Genomic DNA, 17622 nt, shown 5'->3' with positions numbered 1-17622 from the left:
CCTCCTTTCCTCTCCTCTCCCCTCCCACTCTCTCCTGACAGAGAAGACTTGGCATAACCTTACTTTGATTTTTACCACGCACCTGATTAAGAGAACAGCTCCTCCTGATGTACCAGTAACAAATAATTGGAAAGGCATTGCTAGGGTTTGAATTCTATTTTAAATCTATTTTTGTTGGATATTAAAAGAAACTGTAAAGTTCGGCCGCGTAAGTCCAACTTGTTTTAACTGGACAAAGTGAAGAGGCAGTCACTCTATTTAAAAAGGCCATTAATGATATAGATGATAAAAACAGCTCCCTCTTGTGGACTATTTGCAAAATGCTAAATGTAACTACATGCAGAGGTGCCTCACATCTAAAGGTTAAAACTAATTTAAAAAAATGACAGGATGCACAAGCTCACACACACACACACACAAACCGCTTGCAGAGATTTATATTAGCTCTGGGAAAAAAACAAAACGGGGCCAAAATCTGGAAATATCATCCGTTCAGGACTTTTATTTAGAAATATCCCAATTTTTGGGGGGTAAGGGAAATGACAAGGGTGTGAATCACCATGGCAACAGTGTGAATTCCTAAATACCCACCGTACCCGAGGCATAATGGCTGGTCTGAGAAATGTTTTTGTCAAGAACAGTCTTATGTTTGAGAATTTAAGGCCGCAAACCTTTCAGGACATTTGTTTTTACTTTCAATCAATGTAAAGTCTTTTGGAAGTATTTTACTGTTTGTACAGAAAAACAAAAATAACACACTAAGTTACAAGGATGGGGTTCGTGGTTCATCTATCCCACTCTGTGAAACCACAATCTTTGTTCAATCTTCTCGTCCAGACTGACATTCCTCCAAAATGGTGAGTCCTCTGACCAAATTCAGAAACAAAACCTGGGCAGTCTCTCACCTCTTCATTCTCCTCACTGTAACATCTGCAATGTCCTTCATCCCAACACACAGAGAAACAGGGGAGTTATAGTCAAGTGAACTTCTCTTCTCACCCTGTTCCCTTCCTCTGCTAGGACATACACTCAAATTTCTTTTCTTTTACTTTTTTAGAAATTCATCATGAGAAAAAAAGTGATGGGGAGACAAGAGTCTTGAGGTGCTGCAGATGTAAGAAAACGTGCTGTAGTGAAAGAGAGCGGGGCTAGAGGCCTATAGACTGCAGGGTTTGTCTCTCAGTGTTGTTGAGGTGGCCTGAGAACATGCTGTAACACGGCTGCTGGGCGAATTGTGTCAGGAAATCTGTCAGGTAAGCCTGGGAAAAGACAGATTGGACATATTTCAGCAATTTTGACATGGTGGGCCTCCTCCAGCAGGACATGCAGAGCTTTCATCTACATACACTAAAAAGTGTTGATGGTGCAACATGAAAAAGGTAATAATGAACATTGCACTTCATACTAATTTTTTACTTCTATTTGGGGAATAACAATTAAAGAGGTTTTCCATTACTAATATATGTAAAACCGTGTTTTACAGATGCAATTTCACCTGTGTAACTGAGTAATTAATAGTGGTTAAAACAGATCAAAAACCAAAGAGCGGTTGATACACATAGAACATCTTTTAAACCATACAGCCACAATTTAACTTAACAAAACAGCGCGTGACTTGATTCTTCCAGGAATTGGTTCCCTTTGGACAGCAGTTACAAAATTGTCTGTTTTCTCTTTTCACAAATTGTGTGCTCTTGGCTTCTTAGGCCAAAAGCACAGTTTGTGTGGTGACATTTAGTTACCTAAATGGGTCGACATTCAAGTCCTGGTAAATAAAACTGTACAATCAAATAATAATTGGAAATAGAAGTGAAAATTACACGATCCAATCTTGAGGACTAATCCACCACACCTGGTACCATTTGACTTGTGGTTTTTTTTTGTTTGTTTTTTTTACAGTAGTGACAAAATACCACTTTGAAATACCTGTATGGTGACCCTGAAAAAGCATCACAGGTGAGACAAAAACAATGGCACCCACTAATGTTCAAATGTGAGTTACGATGTGCACTTTAGACTGTACCTGCAAGTCAATTTGATATATGGGGTCTTTCAAGGCATCAGGATCATCCTCCTCATCATCCTCATAATAATCATCATCTAGAATAATAACAAGGATATTGAAGTTCAACATAACTCTATATGGAGGTAAATATATTTGTGAAAGTTGAAATATTTACAAAATACAAAAATAGCTGATCTAGGGAGAGACTAGTACCATATTTGTTGGAAGCTATGAGATCAGAAAGCAGCTGCCCTGCTAGCCCTTCATCCTCATCCTCCTCATCCTCCCCTTCTTCCTCCTCTTGCTCCTCCCACATACCGCTGGAATCTAAAACAAACCACAGCTGGTGACTAAAATGTCTGCTATCCTGTTCATTAGTTTCAAATACAAAGCAAAACGAACCATTTGAATAATTTCTATGAAATGTAGCAGATTGCATTGATGCAATTGATCAATCACATCAATATTTAGCAAAAGTTTGATCCCCTTCAATACTACTCATGTCCCCCTAACGTGTGATTTGTCTTCACCTTGGCTCCAGTCTGCTGGGTTTGCCCTGCTGGCATTTGCCTCCACTACAGTCGATAACTCATTGATGATCAGTTTAAAGATCTTCACTAGCAAAGGAATGTTGGTCCACTGATCAGGGTCTGTGAAGGAATAGTATGCAAAAAAGCACTGAAATCTTAAATAAAATGCAATGACTGTAGTACATTTAGATCATATTATCTCACAACTATATGTTCACGAATCAATGTACTTTCACAGCAGTCAAGTAATAATACAGCCTAGATCCTGTGGTGACATACTCTTGGCAGATTTGGATCGTGTCCGGATGCCATCTTCGGGATTAAAGATCTCTTCTCCTTTCACTGCAATGTCCTGGAGACGTTTGTCGTCAGTATTGAGGCCATGCTGCAGCAGCTTACAGAGTGCAACCGTGCTGCAGGGGAAAAAATTATGACAAGATGCTGGGAAATGAGGAAATGGCTGAGGATACAGAAAGTTTCTTAAAAGGTTATGGGAATGACAGAAAATCACAAATTAAGCCATTTCAGACAGTGTGACAGTGGGAGCAGAACTTGTCAACTAATACTCCAAGTCTGAGGCCATGGTTCTCTCCCCGAAACTGCCCGACTGGTAAGAGACCTCATGGTTGACTCAGAACACGTTGGAGACATTATATAGCCCATCTGGCCTAGGAATCCCACCAGAGGAGCTGGAAAACGTTGCTGGGGAGAAGAATGTCTGGAAAGCCTTGCTAAACCCACTGCTACCCCAACCCGACTCAGGAAAACCGATAATGAGTTCAAGATAGTTGTTTCACCAGCAGTAGGGTATATGAAAATGATGATTTACAGTTACAGTAATTATTAGTGTGGTTTGTCACATCTTTAGCTTATATTCCCGTTGGCTTATGGTTAAACCCATGTTGGAGCCTGATTTTCAATAAAATGTGGGAAACTTTGATATTAAATTATAAATGTTGTCTGACCTGACTTTACCCTCGTACTGTCCATAGAAAAGGTGCTGCCTGCTCATCCACTCAGTCATGACAAACTCCAGGGCAGGTTTACCCGTTGGTCCGGGCAGACTGCACAAGAACTCCAGCAGTGGCTCCAGCTGGGAGTGGACCAGGTGGGCGAACACCATGATAAGAGACTACAGAGAGGACAGGAGAGACAGAAGGCGGGGGGGGGGGTGTTAAACTGTCAAAGTAGTAGAATTTGCACACTTAATTTGCAGTTTTATCAGATCAACAAAAATACCACATCTCATCGTCTGCACTTTCCTCCTACCTGCATGACACTCAGAGTCTCAGCTTGCTGCATCTTGCTTAGAATTGCTCTGAGGATTTGGTCCAGCTGTTCCCCAAGTTCGGTTCCTGCCCGAGAGATTAGAGTGGACACCAACCTTCCCACAAACGCAGCTGTAAACTCAGAGGTCCGGGGATCCAACAATTGGTTAACCACCTGCATGACGTACCAGAGGCCGCTGTTCCCCTGTTCGTCCCGCCACTGAGCGATCTGCTCGAGGGCAACGGAGACATATGCCCGCAGACACTCACCGCCGTTCTGGACAGTAATTCAAGTGTAGGAGGAGAGTGGATTGTGGTGGTAAAGTCCATGCCAGAGGTTACGCAAAAATCATAGACACATCCCAACAAGAGTTTTAAGTAAATTAGAAGCCACATACTGTTGTTTTTAATTCAGCTGTATGAGAGGCTTACATGCAAATTGAGAACATGTGGTAGTGGAAATTATATTTGCTGCATAACATCATTGTTCTCCTGTTTAAAAGCTCTTTTGAGTTTACCTGCATTATCGTGTTGTCATCTGTCCGTAAGGTGCACTGTGCCACCACAGGGAATGCTTGGCACACCAGCATCTCTGACAGAGGTGGTTTGGTGTTGCGTACAACTGTGGTCAGGATGTCTATGGATGTCTGTGGTACAGACAAAGGAGGAGTAAAAGTGGTCAATCACAGGGGGAAAACAAATTCAGTAGTTACATTGCACCGTGTCCTGTATGGGTAACCCAGGAGGACATTAATGGGCCTCTCAAGGTGTCTGGCATGTAAAAATCTTGCAGAAACCTTTATCTCTTTGTATCACCTGCTACTTACAGCACAGAGTCCAGAGGGGATCTTGTCAGGGGGGGCCTGCATTATGCTGATCAGTGTTGGGATAAGACGCATCTGCATGGGACCCTGGCAGCCTTCAATCTGTGCCAGCTCCTTGAAGATGTCCTGAGCCAGAGACGCCACCACTGGGTCTGAGGAGAAGAGGGGGAGACAGCTAAAAGAAAGATCTAGGAGCTAGAAAATCCTCTTTGAAACATAAGAACAGTGTACTGATGTCTGGTTGTTGTGCAACAGTGAGGATGTGGTTGGAAGAGCGATATCAGTACCATTGTTATATTTAAGGAAAATCGCAATAGTGAGGGGGCAGATCTTGTTCTCGGCGCTGGTGGTGAAGGCTGGATCAACGGTGCAGACGATGCACAATGTCTCCATGACGAGAGTGAGCACCTCCGAGCTGAACTGAGCAGCCAGTTGCACCAGTCCCTCTAGGATGCTGGGGAGGAAGGGCTGTAGGACATGTGTGCTTTCTGACAGCTTCAGCTGATCACAGTACCTGCAGAATGGACAGCAGGGGTTCATTAACATACAGTATCCAGCTAACACTTATGTTTTGATTGTTTGGCGAGCTTTTATTGGTTTCTGGAAACTATTTTATATCTGGATATACGATACATGAAGTTTGCAATGGGGACAGGGTTTAGCAAACAAACTGTTGACAACTTCGTCAGAGTGATCAACAAATATCATTTCAGTAGATTACATGTAAACACCGAGCATGAACGTGAAGCAGATCCAGGTGTTGGCATCACAGACTACATCTTGACACTTGGCTTTGAAATGAAGTTGTTTGTGCTTGTTGAATTATATCACAAAAAGAATGATATAACATTTTTGTTTGGGAGTTAGCACAGCTAAAACACAGGTTACTGACCCCCAGATGGCCCTGACCGCAGAGATGCGGACAGAGGGTGGCTGGCTGTCATGAAGCCCGCTGACAGTGGCCTGGAGGAACTGTTGGATGAGTTCAGGAGACATGGCTGCTGTGAAGCGACTGGCTGCCCATAAAGCCCGACCAAGGAGGAACGGAGATGCTGCTAGTCAAGAGAAACAAAAACAAGACAGCAGTGAAGGTCAAGACTGGTAAACTGTCCTAAACGATCATTGTTTGACAAAGTTTTGACAGGTATCAATCCTCAATCACTATAGAGCTCACAGTGTTTGTACACAGCAGATTTTAAAGAGCTCCATTTTGTAGGATCTCCACAAGTTTAAGACTCACCAGCCAGGTTGAGATCAGCAAGGATAACGCTGGCCAGGAAACCATGCATGTCAAACTGGATACGACCATTCTTGACGTTCTCTGTAATGATGGTTTTGACTGAACCAAGGGCCAACATACAGGCCTCATGAATCTTCCACCTGGTTAAACAAAATTTTTTTATTTTTAACTTAAGCTTAAGCTTGTTTGCCCAGGTAAATAAAAAACCCACTAAAATATACATTCAAATCTATTCCTACTATGCCATGCTGGGTGGAGATTTCCCCCGACAGTTACCCATTGTCCTCAATTACAGCAAGAATGTAAAATACATTTTAAAACAAATGTAGTCAGCTTTTCCCCTTACCAGTGCTCATTGCCACTGTTTCTGGCCTGCTCTGCTTCCTGAAGGTGTTTGGTTGCTGCTGCTGCCAATGCTGCTGCACTCTCATTCTGAAACTCTGCAGCAACAGCCTGCAAGCAGAGGTCAAAGGTTATTTTTACTGTAAACAATCTCAGGGTGGAACACACACACTGCAAAATACGTAATTATTTGCTATGCAAACTAGACATAAAATATGAAATATTCTGATCCCTGTGTCGAAAAGTCAGACCACTTTCTGAAGACCAGGGCTGTGTTTGCAGAGCCTTTACATGTCTAAGAGAGCAAAAAGGACTTATCTGTAGGCATGAATGTCTGTCAAACCTCTGCACACCTGAATTAGGAAAATATAACTGAGAAGAAAATGTTTTGACCAGTTCTACTAAAAATGTCAAAAAAATGTAATTTATTTGATGCAGGATTAATTGCTAATCTCACAAAAGTTCTGTTCTGCTCAGTAATTTGAGAAACCCACCTGAGGGTGCTCTCACATGGGTAGTTTGACTCACTTGTTTTTGCAAGCAGTTTACTAATTGGACTGTTTTGGTGTTTGTCAGTGTACATCTTTAGCGCCTTTGTGAGGAAACCTGACTAACAACAGGTCATGAACATATTTTATATTATATTATAGTCACGCACTATTGTTTTGAGTTTGCACAAACATGTTTTTGTAGTATCTTACCAGCAGCAGGTCCTGAGCAGAGATCCTGACAGAGTAGGAGAAAGTGTCATCATCCTCATCCTCTACAAATTGCTGGGGGTTAGCTGTCCACACTTTGATCTAAACAAAAAACGCAAACACAAAAAAGCCAGGGATTCAACATAAATGCTGTAGATATAAATCTGTTACAGCTCATACTGTAGAGCCATTTCAAACCTCACATGCTGCAGTCATCCCTCACCTGATCCTCGGTGATCTGCATGTACAGGATGATGTAGTAGATCAGTTCAGGTAGGGCTTTTTTCACTGTGCTCTTAAATTTGTTGTTCTCCAGTAGTGTATGGACAAACTCAAAGATGCTAAAAACCAGGTTCTCGAAACCTAAAACTTCCCCTGAAACAAACAAAGAAAATTTTTTTGCATTAAATTTAATAGTGCGAAGCAGAAAAAACAATACAGAGGGATAATCTGATTTCTGCTTACCATCTGAATCTACTGGGTCATCCACTTCCTCTGTGTAGTTTACCTCTGTTCTGACATAAGTGAACATCTGGTTAAGGAATACTTGGATTTGCTTAGGTATTTATCTGAAATAGGCAGATTAACTCATTCTCAATAAGCAACCTACTTGTCTTTGCAATAGTACACATCCGATAAACTATTTAGATCATAGGCAATTTCTGAGAAATCAGTATTACCTCATCAATAAGCAATTAAAGCTGCAAGACAAGTGATGTAAAAAGATCATCAACTGCATGAGTCACTGGTGGTGCAAGTATGACGTTTCAAGTGCATATCGTTCTTTTATTATTATATTTACAACAGAGTCTCAGGCCTGTATCTTGGTCAAAGGACATAAAATCAATGACGTCTTAAACGACTTGAGGGGGACCTCTGTCACTGGACTGTTGTCCCTGTCATGCCAATCACTGGTAAATGTCCTCAAAATTGACCTACACACCCGTGACACTAAATGCATCAGGAAAAGTGCACCAAGGCTGCAATCATAATGTTATTCTTTTGAAGTAAAAGCCGCATTGAGAGACAAATGTGGTTCTCTTACCATAAGAGAAGAGAATAAATATCCAATTTCTGGGATATTGTATATAATTTCTGGGCATCAAAGAGCCACTATTAATATGCAGGAGATCCCCCCAATGATTCAGAAGCAGTGGGATGTTTTATTTACTGCTAAAGACTGTGCAAAGCAATTCCCAGATTTTCTGTACAGCAGAGGGGGTAAACCGTTTTTCTATGTCCAATGTTGTTGTGCAGTACAGTCGCTGATTGACAAACACTTTTCTACTGCAAAACACATCTAGAGAATGGCTAGACAAGACAAGTGACAGAGGGTGTTGTAAGTGCTATAAAGAAACACGGTGAGTAGTAAAATGTAGTATAAATCATCAAGTAGCATGCTTTCCATTTACATGACAAACTAAGTACATTGCTTAGAATGTTCAGAACAGCATGGTTTAGTTTCACTTGAACACGTTGCCTTTTCATTTTTAAATGAATCTTACGAAAAAAAGCAACAGTTTTGGCAATTTGCATTTGCTTCAAATATTTTGTTGCAAAAAATGAATGTAATTTTAGCACAAATGCTTTTTTTTTTAGCAATTCTTTAAAAATGTTCCCATTAAATCTGGCATTTTAGGCTACAACAATCAAAAAATGTTGTGGAAGGACTGGTGTGACTAGTTCACTTTATGCAAAAATATACATGTTAGTTTTGATTTCGCAGAGTAAGCTGGTGACTTCCAAGTTGCCAAATAAGGTACTGCAAATATGTATATTAATGCTTTATAGGTTGCTCTGTAACCACAAAAACACAAGCTCAAACCACGGTAAGGGTCCATTAATGGGTTGGGAAATGCCAAGCAGGAAGTCAAACCTCCGTTTAAGCCATTTTCTCTCACGTCAGAATGAAAACTTTTAAGATAAAAGCATAGCAGTGATCATCTTAGTGAGGATGTAGCTAATGCACAGTTAGCACCACAAAGGATATAATGCTGCACTTTCAGTCAGTGTGTTCCACACAATAGGTAATATCTGCTGCATGGAGGAAACCATGGGTTTTGGGAAGTTCTTCACCAATGCTGTTACTCCCTTGGAGAAAAATAACAATAATTACAAATTTTACGTTAATTAAGTTAATTTTGCACCCACATTTAGGCCCATATTTTTTTTTAAATACACAATAAAGTTACTGTAGCCTACAGCTAGTATCCTGTGTCATAATCACAGCAGCTTCTACACATGAGAGCTAACCAGCCCTCTATTCTAAACTAAATGGCACTAAATGATTACATTGATTTTTTTAGTCTTTTAGACTCTTGTTCTTAGTACACACAAACCCAAAAGTTTATGTTGATGATATTTTAACATATTTGAAGTTCATGCCACACACTTTATGACTCTAGTCCAAAGAGCCTCTCACCTTGAGGACCTCCATCTTGAGACCACTATCAGAAGAGGGTCCATCAGGCATCTGCAGAGCCTGCACAAATGCTTCTGTGAACTGCTGCACCACAGGGAAGATCAGTGCTTTGGCTGCACCCTATATACATGCATATACAGGAAGAGTATTTTATATATTACATATTCATATAATAAATGAAAAAAAAAATCTTCATGTCGTTTTGATTGTCTGACCTTTTCAAGTTCTTCAATAGCGCAGATAAGGTTGGCACAGGTGGTGAATATCTCCACTGCTCTTGAGCGGGTACGAATACTGTAAACCTGCAACATTAACCAGCGGGAATCATTAAAATGAATCCAGACACGTCAACCTATAAAATCCAGTGACTTGAATGGCACAGCAGGAAATCAGGGATTAAAAAAAAGAAGAAAAAAACCAAAAAACAAAAACAGTATTTTTAGCAGACAAATGAACCAAAAGTAAAATAACAGATGCAGAGTGATATACTTTTAATTATTGATGGATTAATGTGTTAATTTCACTGTTAAATATAAATATCACTGTAAATATATTACTATATATTTGATTAAGAAAGTGTTTTTATATTAAGAATCTGCAAGTAACTATAACTGTGTAGTGGTGCAAAACTAAATATTTCCTACTGAATTCTGAGGGAGTAAAAGTAAAATTAGAAAGTACAACTTCTTACAACTTGTGCTCTACAACTTGATTTACAGGTTATGATGCTGGAAATCTGTTGACTTAATTTTTTAAATTTACTTTGTAGATAAGTTTGGATGTAGAACAAAATGTAGATATTAACATTATTTAACTGCAAAATTAACAATTCCCTATATTAAATCACTTAACAGAACAGATAAAAACATGAACTTCCAGAGGAAATTATATGCTTGGGGGAAGAAAAAACAAGAACAACAAAAAAACAGATATTGTAGCTACAGCTTTCAGAGTTAGACAGATTCTGAACAAAGCAGCAAGTCTCTGCAGACAATGACAATATGTTCATTCTAAAGCTGACCTGTTTGCTCTGTAGAAAAGTGTTTAGACTCATTAGGCCCTAGTGAGAGTCTTTTAAACAAATGTGGTTTTTGTTAGGTTCAGTGATGACAAATGATCTAATGTTTATACCAGCTTATGAACCTTTGGAGTCATCACTGTTTTATTAATGTAAACTCAGTTGCAAAGTAGGATTTCTTTATATTTTCGTAGGTTATTCTCGAGGCATGTTCTTGATGTGCAAAGTTAAAACACAGGTAATTTCCATAGGCACTCTAGTATCAATTTTCAAAAATAGCCTGGGCCTCACGCAGTATGCCAAAGAATTTCAAGCCGTGGGAAATGTAGACTTATTCAGAATGTAGTTCACTGGAACAAAACTGTTTGGTAAAACCTTCAGTGAAGGGAAAATAAAAATGTGATTTTTGCTGCATGTGAATGCAGCTTGCTTGTGACCCAGAGCAGTATCTTGAAAATCAGAGAACACAGAAGGCTCAACTTTTCACAGTGCTCAAATCCAACTTGCATGCCTTTGTTTTGGGCCTTTGCATGATCTGCTTAACTTAGTACTGCAATTGATGTTTCTTCTCTATGGTGCATAACATGGTTTTATGTGATTACACCATCAGGGACCAGAAGATCTAAGTGATGTAGCAGTACCTCAGCCATAGAGAAGATCTTGTACATTTCAGGTAAGATGACTGGAGCAACCAGTGGCATCTGTGTATCTGTCACCTCACGAGTAAACTCTGGAAAGGATACACAAAGAGTTGCATACATAAAAGGTGCAAAGAAACTTGATGCCAGCATGTGAAAAGCAAATGTTTCCATCAAGTGACAGACAAATTAATAAGATGACAAATCTGTGTGTGCTGAATTCCTGTTTTACTGTGCACAGGAATCCAGCATGTTCTTTTCAAGTATTTGTCCAAATTAATTCATTAGGTAACAGGGAAGTACTGCACCCACTTCTTTTCTACAGAAACTCATTAGCACAATAGCCACTACTGCTCTAAAACCATTGCTCCCTTGTTCTTTTCAATTTAAGATCCCAGTGTGAAACTGACTGGAAATCAAGCTTCTATGACGTAAATTCCAAAACCCTAACTGCAAGCAGAGATAAATACACCAGAGTTTTAGGTTCTGCAAAGTTTATTACTTTTCAAGCAGATCAGCATTAGAAAACATGTGCTCCTGCACATATTAGTGCATCACTCACAATAAAGGAGAATATTCATGTACCTGGGAACATGAGTCTGGTGTGGATGTGTAGTAACAAGCAAGTGTGTAAATAAATATTTGTTATGGAACTGCAGCCTTACAGTATAATGCAGTTAAGGATTAACATCTAAAATGTTAAAACTTTATGCCACCTGAAACTTCCTATAAATCTTGTACCTATGTATTATTTTTATAAAGAAATAGGGTTGAAACACCCTTATAAAAAAATATATTGTTAAATTTTAATTGTACTTTTGCTCTCAGAAAAAAATCTTTTCTCACAAAAATCAAGTGTTCATTGTCTATCATTTACATACCGGTGAGGACCCTCATGGCACCGTGCACAGCACTGACTTCTCCACTAACCAGCATCTCCATTAGCAAGGTGAAGAGCTGCGGCCAGGCCTCAGGCCAGTCCCAGTGGGCGATAGCTGACACAGCATAGGCTATACTGGAGCGCACCTTACTGATCGACTCTCGCAGACCATTTGGCAACAGCTCCCTGATGGCAGCTTTAGCCTGGAGATGTAGCAGGAGGTTAGTTTTTATGTGAGTCACAGAAGAAAGAAATGGGAGTTGAAGAATAATTTACCTGATCTGTGGTTTCAGGAGGCCTAAATTTCTCAGACTGCGAGCACCAGTGTGTTTCCACATACTGTTTCAGGATGACTGATGCTAACTGCCAAAACACACAAGACATACAAGAGTATCACTGAGGAGATATAAGCTGTGAATGTCAAAGATACTATTATGTAATCAACTGGCAAATCCAGAAAGACCAAGACCATAAAGGTTACATGTACATGCGGTTTGTCTTCAAAATCCACTTTCTACTCACCTGACGGATGGCGAGGGCTCCCTGACGATCAACGGTAAGTTCTGCAAGGTGGACGCCAAATTCTGCAACATGATCATATCAAGGGGTTAAACAAATTCAACTAGTGAAACAAAAATCAAACAACTTAGAACATGACAAGTTAGGCTCAGAGTAGGGTTTGTAGCATTAGCATAAAAGAAGACAATAGTAGCAAGTAATAGAAGATAATTACCTAAAAGGCTTAGATTGTCTAATAGTGCAACTAGCAATTTTATTCATTACTGATTATCCAAAGATTATTCTCAATAAACAGATTATCATTTTGTCTTACATCCATCAGATATCAAATTACATGTTCCTGCAGGAGAAGAATTTATCTAACCAGACCAAACGTTTTCTACATTTTGTTGTTACAGTCTTATTCCAAAATGGATAAATGTAATTATTTTCCTCAAAATTCTGCAAACCATACCCCATAATTACAACGTGAAAGAATCTTGAAATATTTGTAGATTTAATAAAAATAAAAAACGAACAAAATCAGATGTACATAAGTATTCACTACGTTTGCTTAATACTTTGCTGAAGCACCTTTAGCACCAATTACAGCCTCAAGTCTTTTTGAGTATGATGCTGCGAGCTTGGAACAGCTATTTTTGGGCAGTTTCTCCCATTTGCCTTTGCAGTACATCTCAAATGGGGAGCATCAGTGAACAGCCATTTTCAGATCTCTCCAGAGATGTTCAAGCAGGTTCAAATCTGAGCTCCTGGTGGGCCACTCAGGGACCTTAACAGAGGCCACTCCTTTTTTATCCTGGCTGTGTGCCTAGGGTCACTGTCCTGTTGAAAGATGAACCGTCGTCTGAGGTCAAGTGCACTCTGGAACAGGTTTTCATCAAGGGTGTCATTGTAAATTGCTGCATTCATCTTTCCCTCAATCCTGACTAGTCTCCCAGTTCCTGCAGCTGAAAAACATCCCCACAGCACGATGCTGCCACCACCATGCTTAACTGCACCATTAACTGTGTGACTTCATATAGAATGTTGTATGCTATTTCCAAATCATGTTCAATCAACTGAATTTCACACAGGGGGAGAAACATCTCAAAGATGATCAGTGGAAACAGGTAATGGATACTACAAAAGTTTTATACAGGTATGTTAGTCATATAATCCTTTTAGTAGTTTAGGCATTAAAATCCTTTTCCATCTTAGAATATGAGTATAAATGTGAGTGTTCCTATTACTTTTTCCCCAAGAAATCAACTGGGACATCTGTGTTTAATATGTGGGTACAGAGCTACTGGAACACGAAAACAGGGCTCTGTGTGAATACATGTGAAAATCAAAACTAACAAGCTCGATTATGTTGGAAGAATTTCTTTAAAAGATGTGGGTCAATGTATCAGTATAAAACGTGTTGAGGTGTTTTTGTAGTCTGGATACCAGTATAAGGGACAGTATTGGCTTATATAGGCTTTAACCATAACAATGGTGTAAAACACCCTTAACTACGCTGCTAACAGCATCGACCTCAGCTCTGGATCCGCTCTCTCTCACTGGGTTTTAATAAGGGTTACATCAGGCGCCAGAAGACAATGTTAATGCTGACAATCGTCCAGAGCGGATCCCTAAGAGCGGGGCCAGCGGAAAGGGTCAGCCTCACTGCATTGCTGCAGTACAGCTGACAAACAGAGTGCACAATGAGGCTTTTACCAGGGGCATGTGGCCCACTGCACAGACAGCCACGCTGTCTCATCTTAGTCGTTTAATCAAGATGAAAGACAAAGGTTTGTTATAGGTAATTTTTCCCCCAAACACAAGCCAGTTTGCAGTTGAGTGCACAATTTTGTGTCTTTTTAAGTAGATATTTTCTAATGTTTGGATATGAGCCTTTTAGTTCTCATTATGAGAAATCTCAGCCTAACCTTGTACAATAATCTCTACTGATTTAACATGATGCAGTGCACAAGGCTGTTCCATGAAGACACCTACAGAGTTTTAAATATTTATAAATGTTAAGACACAGGGTTGCCACCATGTTGGCATCAACATAAATGCATCAGTCACCTCTAAAGACAGATGCAAATAAGGTATCCTTTAAAGTTTAATAAAAAAACTAAAAAAGATGTAAGATCTCTCTTGTAGGAGACCTAAGAAGCGAGGCATGAAAGAGCCCTTTATTAATTACTGCAGTAAAGCATACACATACATATAACTGTACTAATATGTTTATACAAGAATACAAATGTATTGTAGGTTTGCACAGGGTTGTAATTAACTTCTGATCTAAGAATGTCTTAGAATACTTTTGTTTGAGTCTCCTGTAATGAAGTTTTGAAGTAATCCACTTTGTATTTCACTCTGTATTATTCTATGTTTTGGTCTATATATTCCTTAAAATTACTGAAAAATGCTTGTTCCAACCCAGTACAAGCAAGGGTCCCCACAGGTCTGTGGTCTTCAGATCCCTTGCTTTGCTTAGCCATCCCACCAAAACAAATCCAAATAAAAACAATCAAATACTTTTTAACTAAAAGGCATCAGCGTCTCACATCTAGGCTTAAACCCGACAGCTTTTTAACGGTTTCATTTAAAAAAAGAGAATAATAAAAGGACTATTAGATTTTAGAAAGAGAAGTTGGTGAACTTTGTCTTTATCAACTATCTAGTAAATGTCAAGGCAGCAGAGGTATTTTTACCAAGAAACAGAAACGCAAATCTGCTGCCGCACCGCTCTCTGGGTATCACAACTTGTGGCCATAAAGCAGTCGCAGGCGGACCCAGTCCATTTCCATTGTCTAAACTAATTCCCAACTTGGTTCAAGTAAAGGGAAATCATACTGCAACTTTGTGCCAGCCGGAGTTCCAGTTTCCAGCTTTACGGGGCAGTCGGCCAGCGAGATCTAAGGGAGATGACCCCTATGGGAGACATCTTCGCGGGAAAATTTCTCATCAGGCAAGTTCAGTCATCGCTTCGGGTACCAGTGGATGCGTGTAGCATCCTCTATTTTCAAGTGACGTTTCTTGATTCTAATCCGCTTCGAGACGTGCATGGAGTGTATTGTCATAGCTTCCGAATTACATTAACGTCATTCCCGTGGACATAACAAACATTGGAACTAGACCACATTTTTTAAATTATATTTAGTTAAACATGTGTCCACCCTGTTGCTATCCTGTTTAGGCCCTGGTCCACACAATCCCCATGTGCTTTAATATGATTTAAAGTTACTATGATTACACTTCCGACACAGTTATTAGCTGTGACCTGTGCGATCCCGTCAGGTTGAGCAGGACCGAGCAACACCTGGGCACAGACAACACCTTTAATGAGTTTCAAATCTAACTTCGTCAGCAACAACTTCTGAAAGTGTGGCCTAACGTTAAGTAGCTACAGAGAGCCGACACAGTCCCCTGGCTAACATGTTGACTGCTAGCTTCTCCTCAGCCCAAAGTTAGCTAGCATAAAGGCTGCGGACAGATATCGGCGTTGTCCAATGGACTTCCCTGCAGAAGCCCATGCCGTGATTGAGTGAGGAGCCCCGGGTAGCTAACCCTTGTTAACTTTCTCTACATAACGTTAACAGAGAAGCTGGCTACCACTCACCCTCTGTCACTTCCAGCACTTTGACCTGCTCCTCCGCGGCAGCGCGTACTTCTTGAGCCGGGGACAGGATGGCCGTCAGTGTCTCAATGAGAGCCTCTTTTAGTCCCTGCTGGACCGGGCCGGCGGCCGAACCGGCTCGGGCACTACCTACGCTCATGCCTGCTGTGCTTTCACCCGCAGCCCGCTAGAGTCAAAACGCTTCCACTACCGCTACTTTTACCTGGGGAGGGGCTAAGAGCGACACCAGCGAAGCGCGCCAATGCATGGAAATGTGGAGGCGGGACTTTGCAAAAGGAAGCACATTTTGTCTTCCGGGTCAGCCCACGTGTTTTTTTTTTGTTTTGTTTTGTCTTTTGTTCAGAACATCTGGCCCCCTCTTGTGGAGGGGGGGGGGGGGGGGGGGAGGGGGGGGCGTCTACTACTAGCAAATCAAAACCTTAAAATGACCGACAAAAACTGTCTATAACGATACAAATTTAGAGGCAAGATTCTTAAGTAAAACATTCCAGTGCTATAGATGAAATGTTTTCCAATCTTAAAACAAATCAGTATTTGATGCTTAACACAAGTTTGTAATAGGAAAAAGCTTCTCTGTATTATATTTCCACTCAGCGTATCATGCATGCCGCAACCTAACTTTTGGCCAAAACCTTTAAAGTTGCAATGAGCAAAGGGTGCACAAACATTATTGCGCTGTTTTATAAAAAGACCTAGAATATTTACATAGTTTTGGAATGTAGCTGCATTTTACCAACAGGAAATTTGACAATAAGAGGTATATTTACCCAAAAGCAGAAACATAAATCTGCTGCTGCACTGCTCTCTGTGGATCACAAATTGGGGGCATAAAGCAGTCACAGGGAGAGCCGAATGATTTTTGCTATAGTCTGCAATGCAATGGGTGCTATATAAGCAAAACATATAACAGACTACTTGTGGACTATTTTCAATTTGTTTAAACTAATTCCCACTTTGATCCCATAATGCAAGTTTCTTCCGCTCGTAGTTTCAGTTTTCTTGGGTTTTGTGTAGTTCAGTTTGATTGACCTGCAATGGGTCTTGAAGTCAGCATCATTCAACGCTTGAAAGATAATCTAAAACACAGCCTGCAGGCAGGTTTAAAAATATAGAAAGCCTTCCCAGTATAGTGAAAGTTGTAGTAGGACATTTATGCACATATATGGAATTAAATGTTGAACACTCTCATTTAGTTGTTGATTCAAGTGTCCCCATACCTTTGGACATGCAGCGTATTTGAACCAGAAGAAAGTGCTGGTTTTCTGCACTCAAATTACTTCATCTGAGTTTCTACCCCCCTAACCACAGTGGGTGGTGCAATACCATGCTGATAGTTGCAGTAGGCCCTTTGTCAGCTGGAACAGATTACAGGTGTAGTCTCACCTGAGCTTTCAGAAGGATTTGAACTTCCATTACACCATTCTCACTTCTCCATTCAGGACAGAAACATTAAACCACTTTGAGGTGAAACAATAGTACAGTTCTTTGCAAGGCGTGACTGTCAGTCTGAACACACTGTTGCTGTGGGTTGTGTTACCAAAGGATGAATTACCAGCTTTGCCTCCTAATCTTGTTGCTCCAACAAGGACACAGGTGGGGCATGAGCAAGATTTCCATGAACGTAAGGT

The 17622-nt window shown here is 40.4% G+C and overlaps 1 protein-coding gene across 1 annotated transcript; it reads right to left on the bottom strand.

The window, feature by feature from the left end:
- Positions 1–474: 474 nt before the first annotated feature.
- Positions 475–16244, bottom strand: ipo9 (importin 9). The gene is made up of 24 exons (XM_067503670.1): positions 15977–16244; positions 12388–12449; positions 12142–12228; positions 11867–12068; positions 10989–11077; positions 9545–9631; positions 9330–9449; positions 8898–8998; positions 7373–7431; positions 7131–7282; positions 6911–7009; positions 6214–6320; positions 5868–6007; positions 5520–5679; positions 4915–5141; positions 4631–4779; positions 4322–4450; positions 3805–4080; positions 3501–3667; positions 2815–2948; positions 2536–2655; positions 2219–2332; positions 2024–2100; positions 475–1259 (listed from the first exon to the last, which is right to left on the bottom strand). Exons 1-24 carry the CDS (start codon positions 16131–16133, stop codon positions 1149–1151), a joined length of 3126 nt encoding a protein of 1041 aa, XP_067359771.1. The 5' UTR covers positions 16134–16244; the 3' UTR covers positions 475–1148.
- Positions 16245–17622: the final 1378 nt, after the last annotated feature.

The sequence above is a fragment of the Channa argus genome, chromosome 5 (genome assembly GCF_033026475.1).
Source record: "Channa argus isolate prfri chromosome 5, Channa argus male v1.0, whole genome shotgun sequence".
Lineage (NCBI taxonomy): Eukaryota > Metazoa > Chordata > Actinopteri > Anabantiformes > Channidae > Channa > Channa argus.
The sequence above is the reverse complement of the archived record's forward strand: the minus strand, read 5'-3'. Positions and strand labels throughout refer to the sequence as shown.

Coding starts and splice junctions, on each gene's coding strand:
- ipo9 (XM_067503670.1), bottom strand. CDS start 16,133: ATGAGCGTAGGTAGTGCCCGAGCCGGTTCGGCCGCCGGCCCGGTCCAG. Junction 7,010..7,130: donor TGCAGATCACCGAGGATCAG/GTGAGGGATGAC, acceptor TTTTTTGTTTAG/ATCAAAGTGTGGACAGCTAA. Junction 4,081..4,321: donor ATGACAACACGATAATGCAG/GTAAACTCAAAA, acceptor ATTACTGTCCAG/AACGGCGGTGAGTGTCTGCG.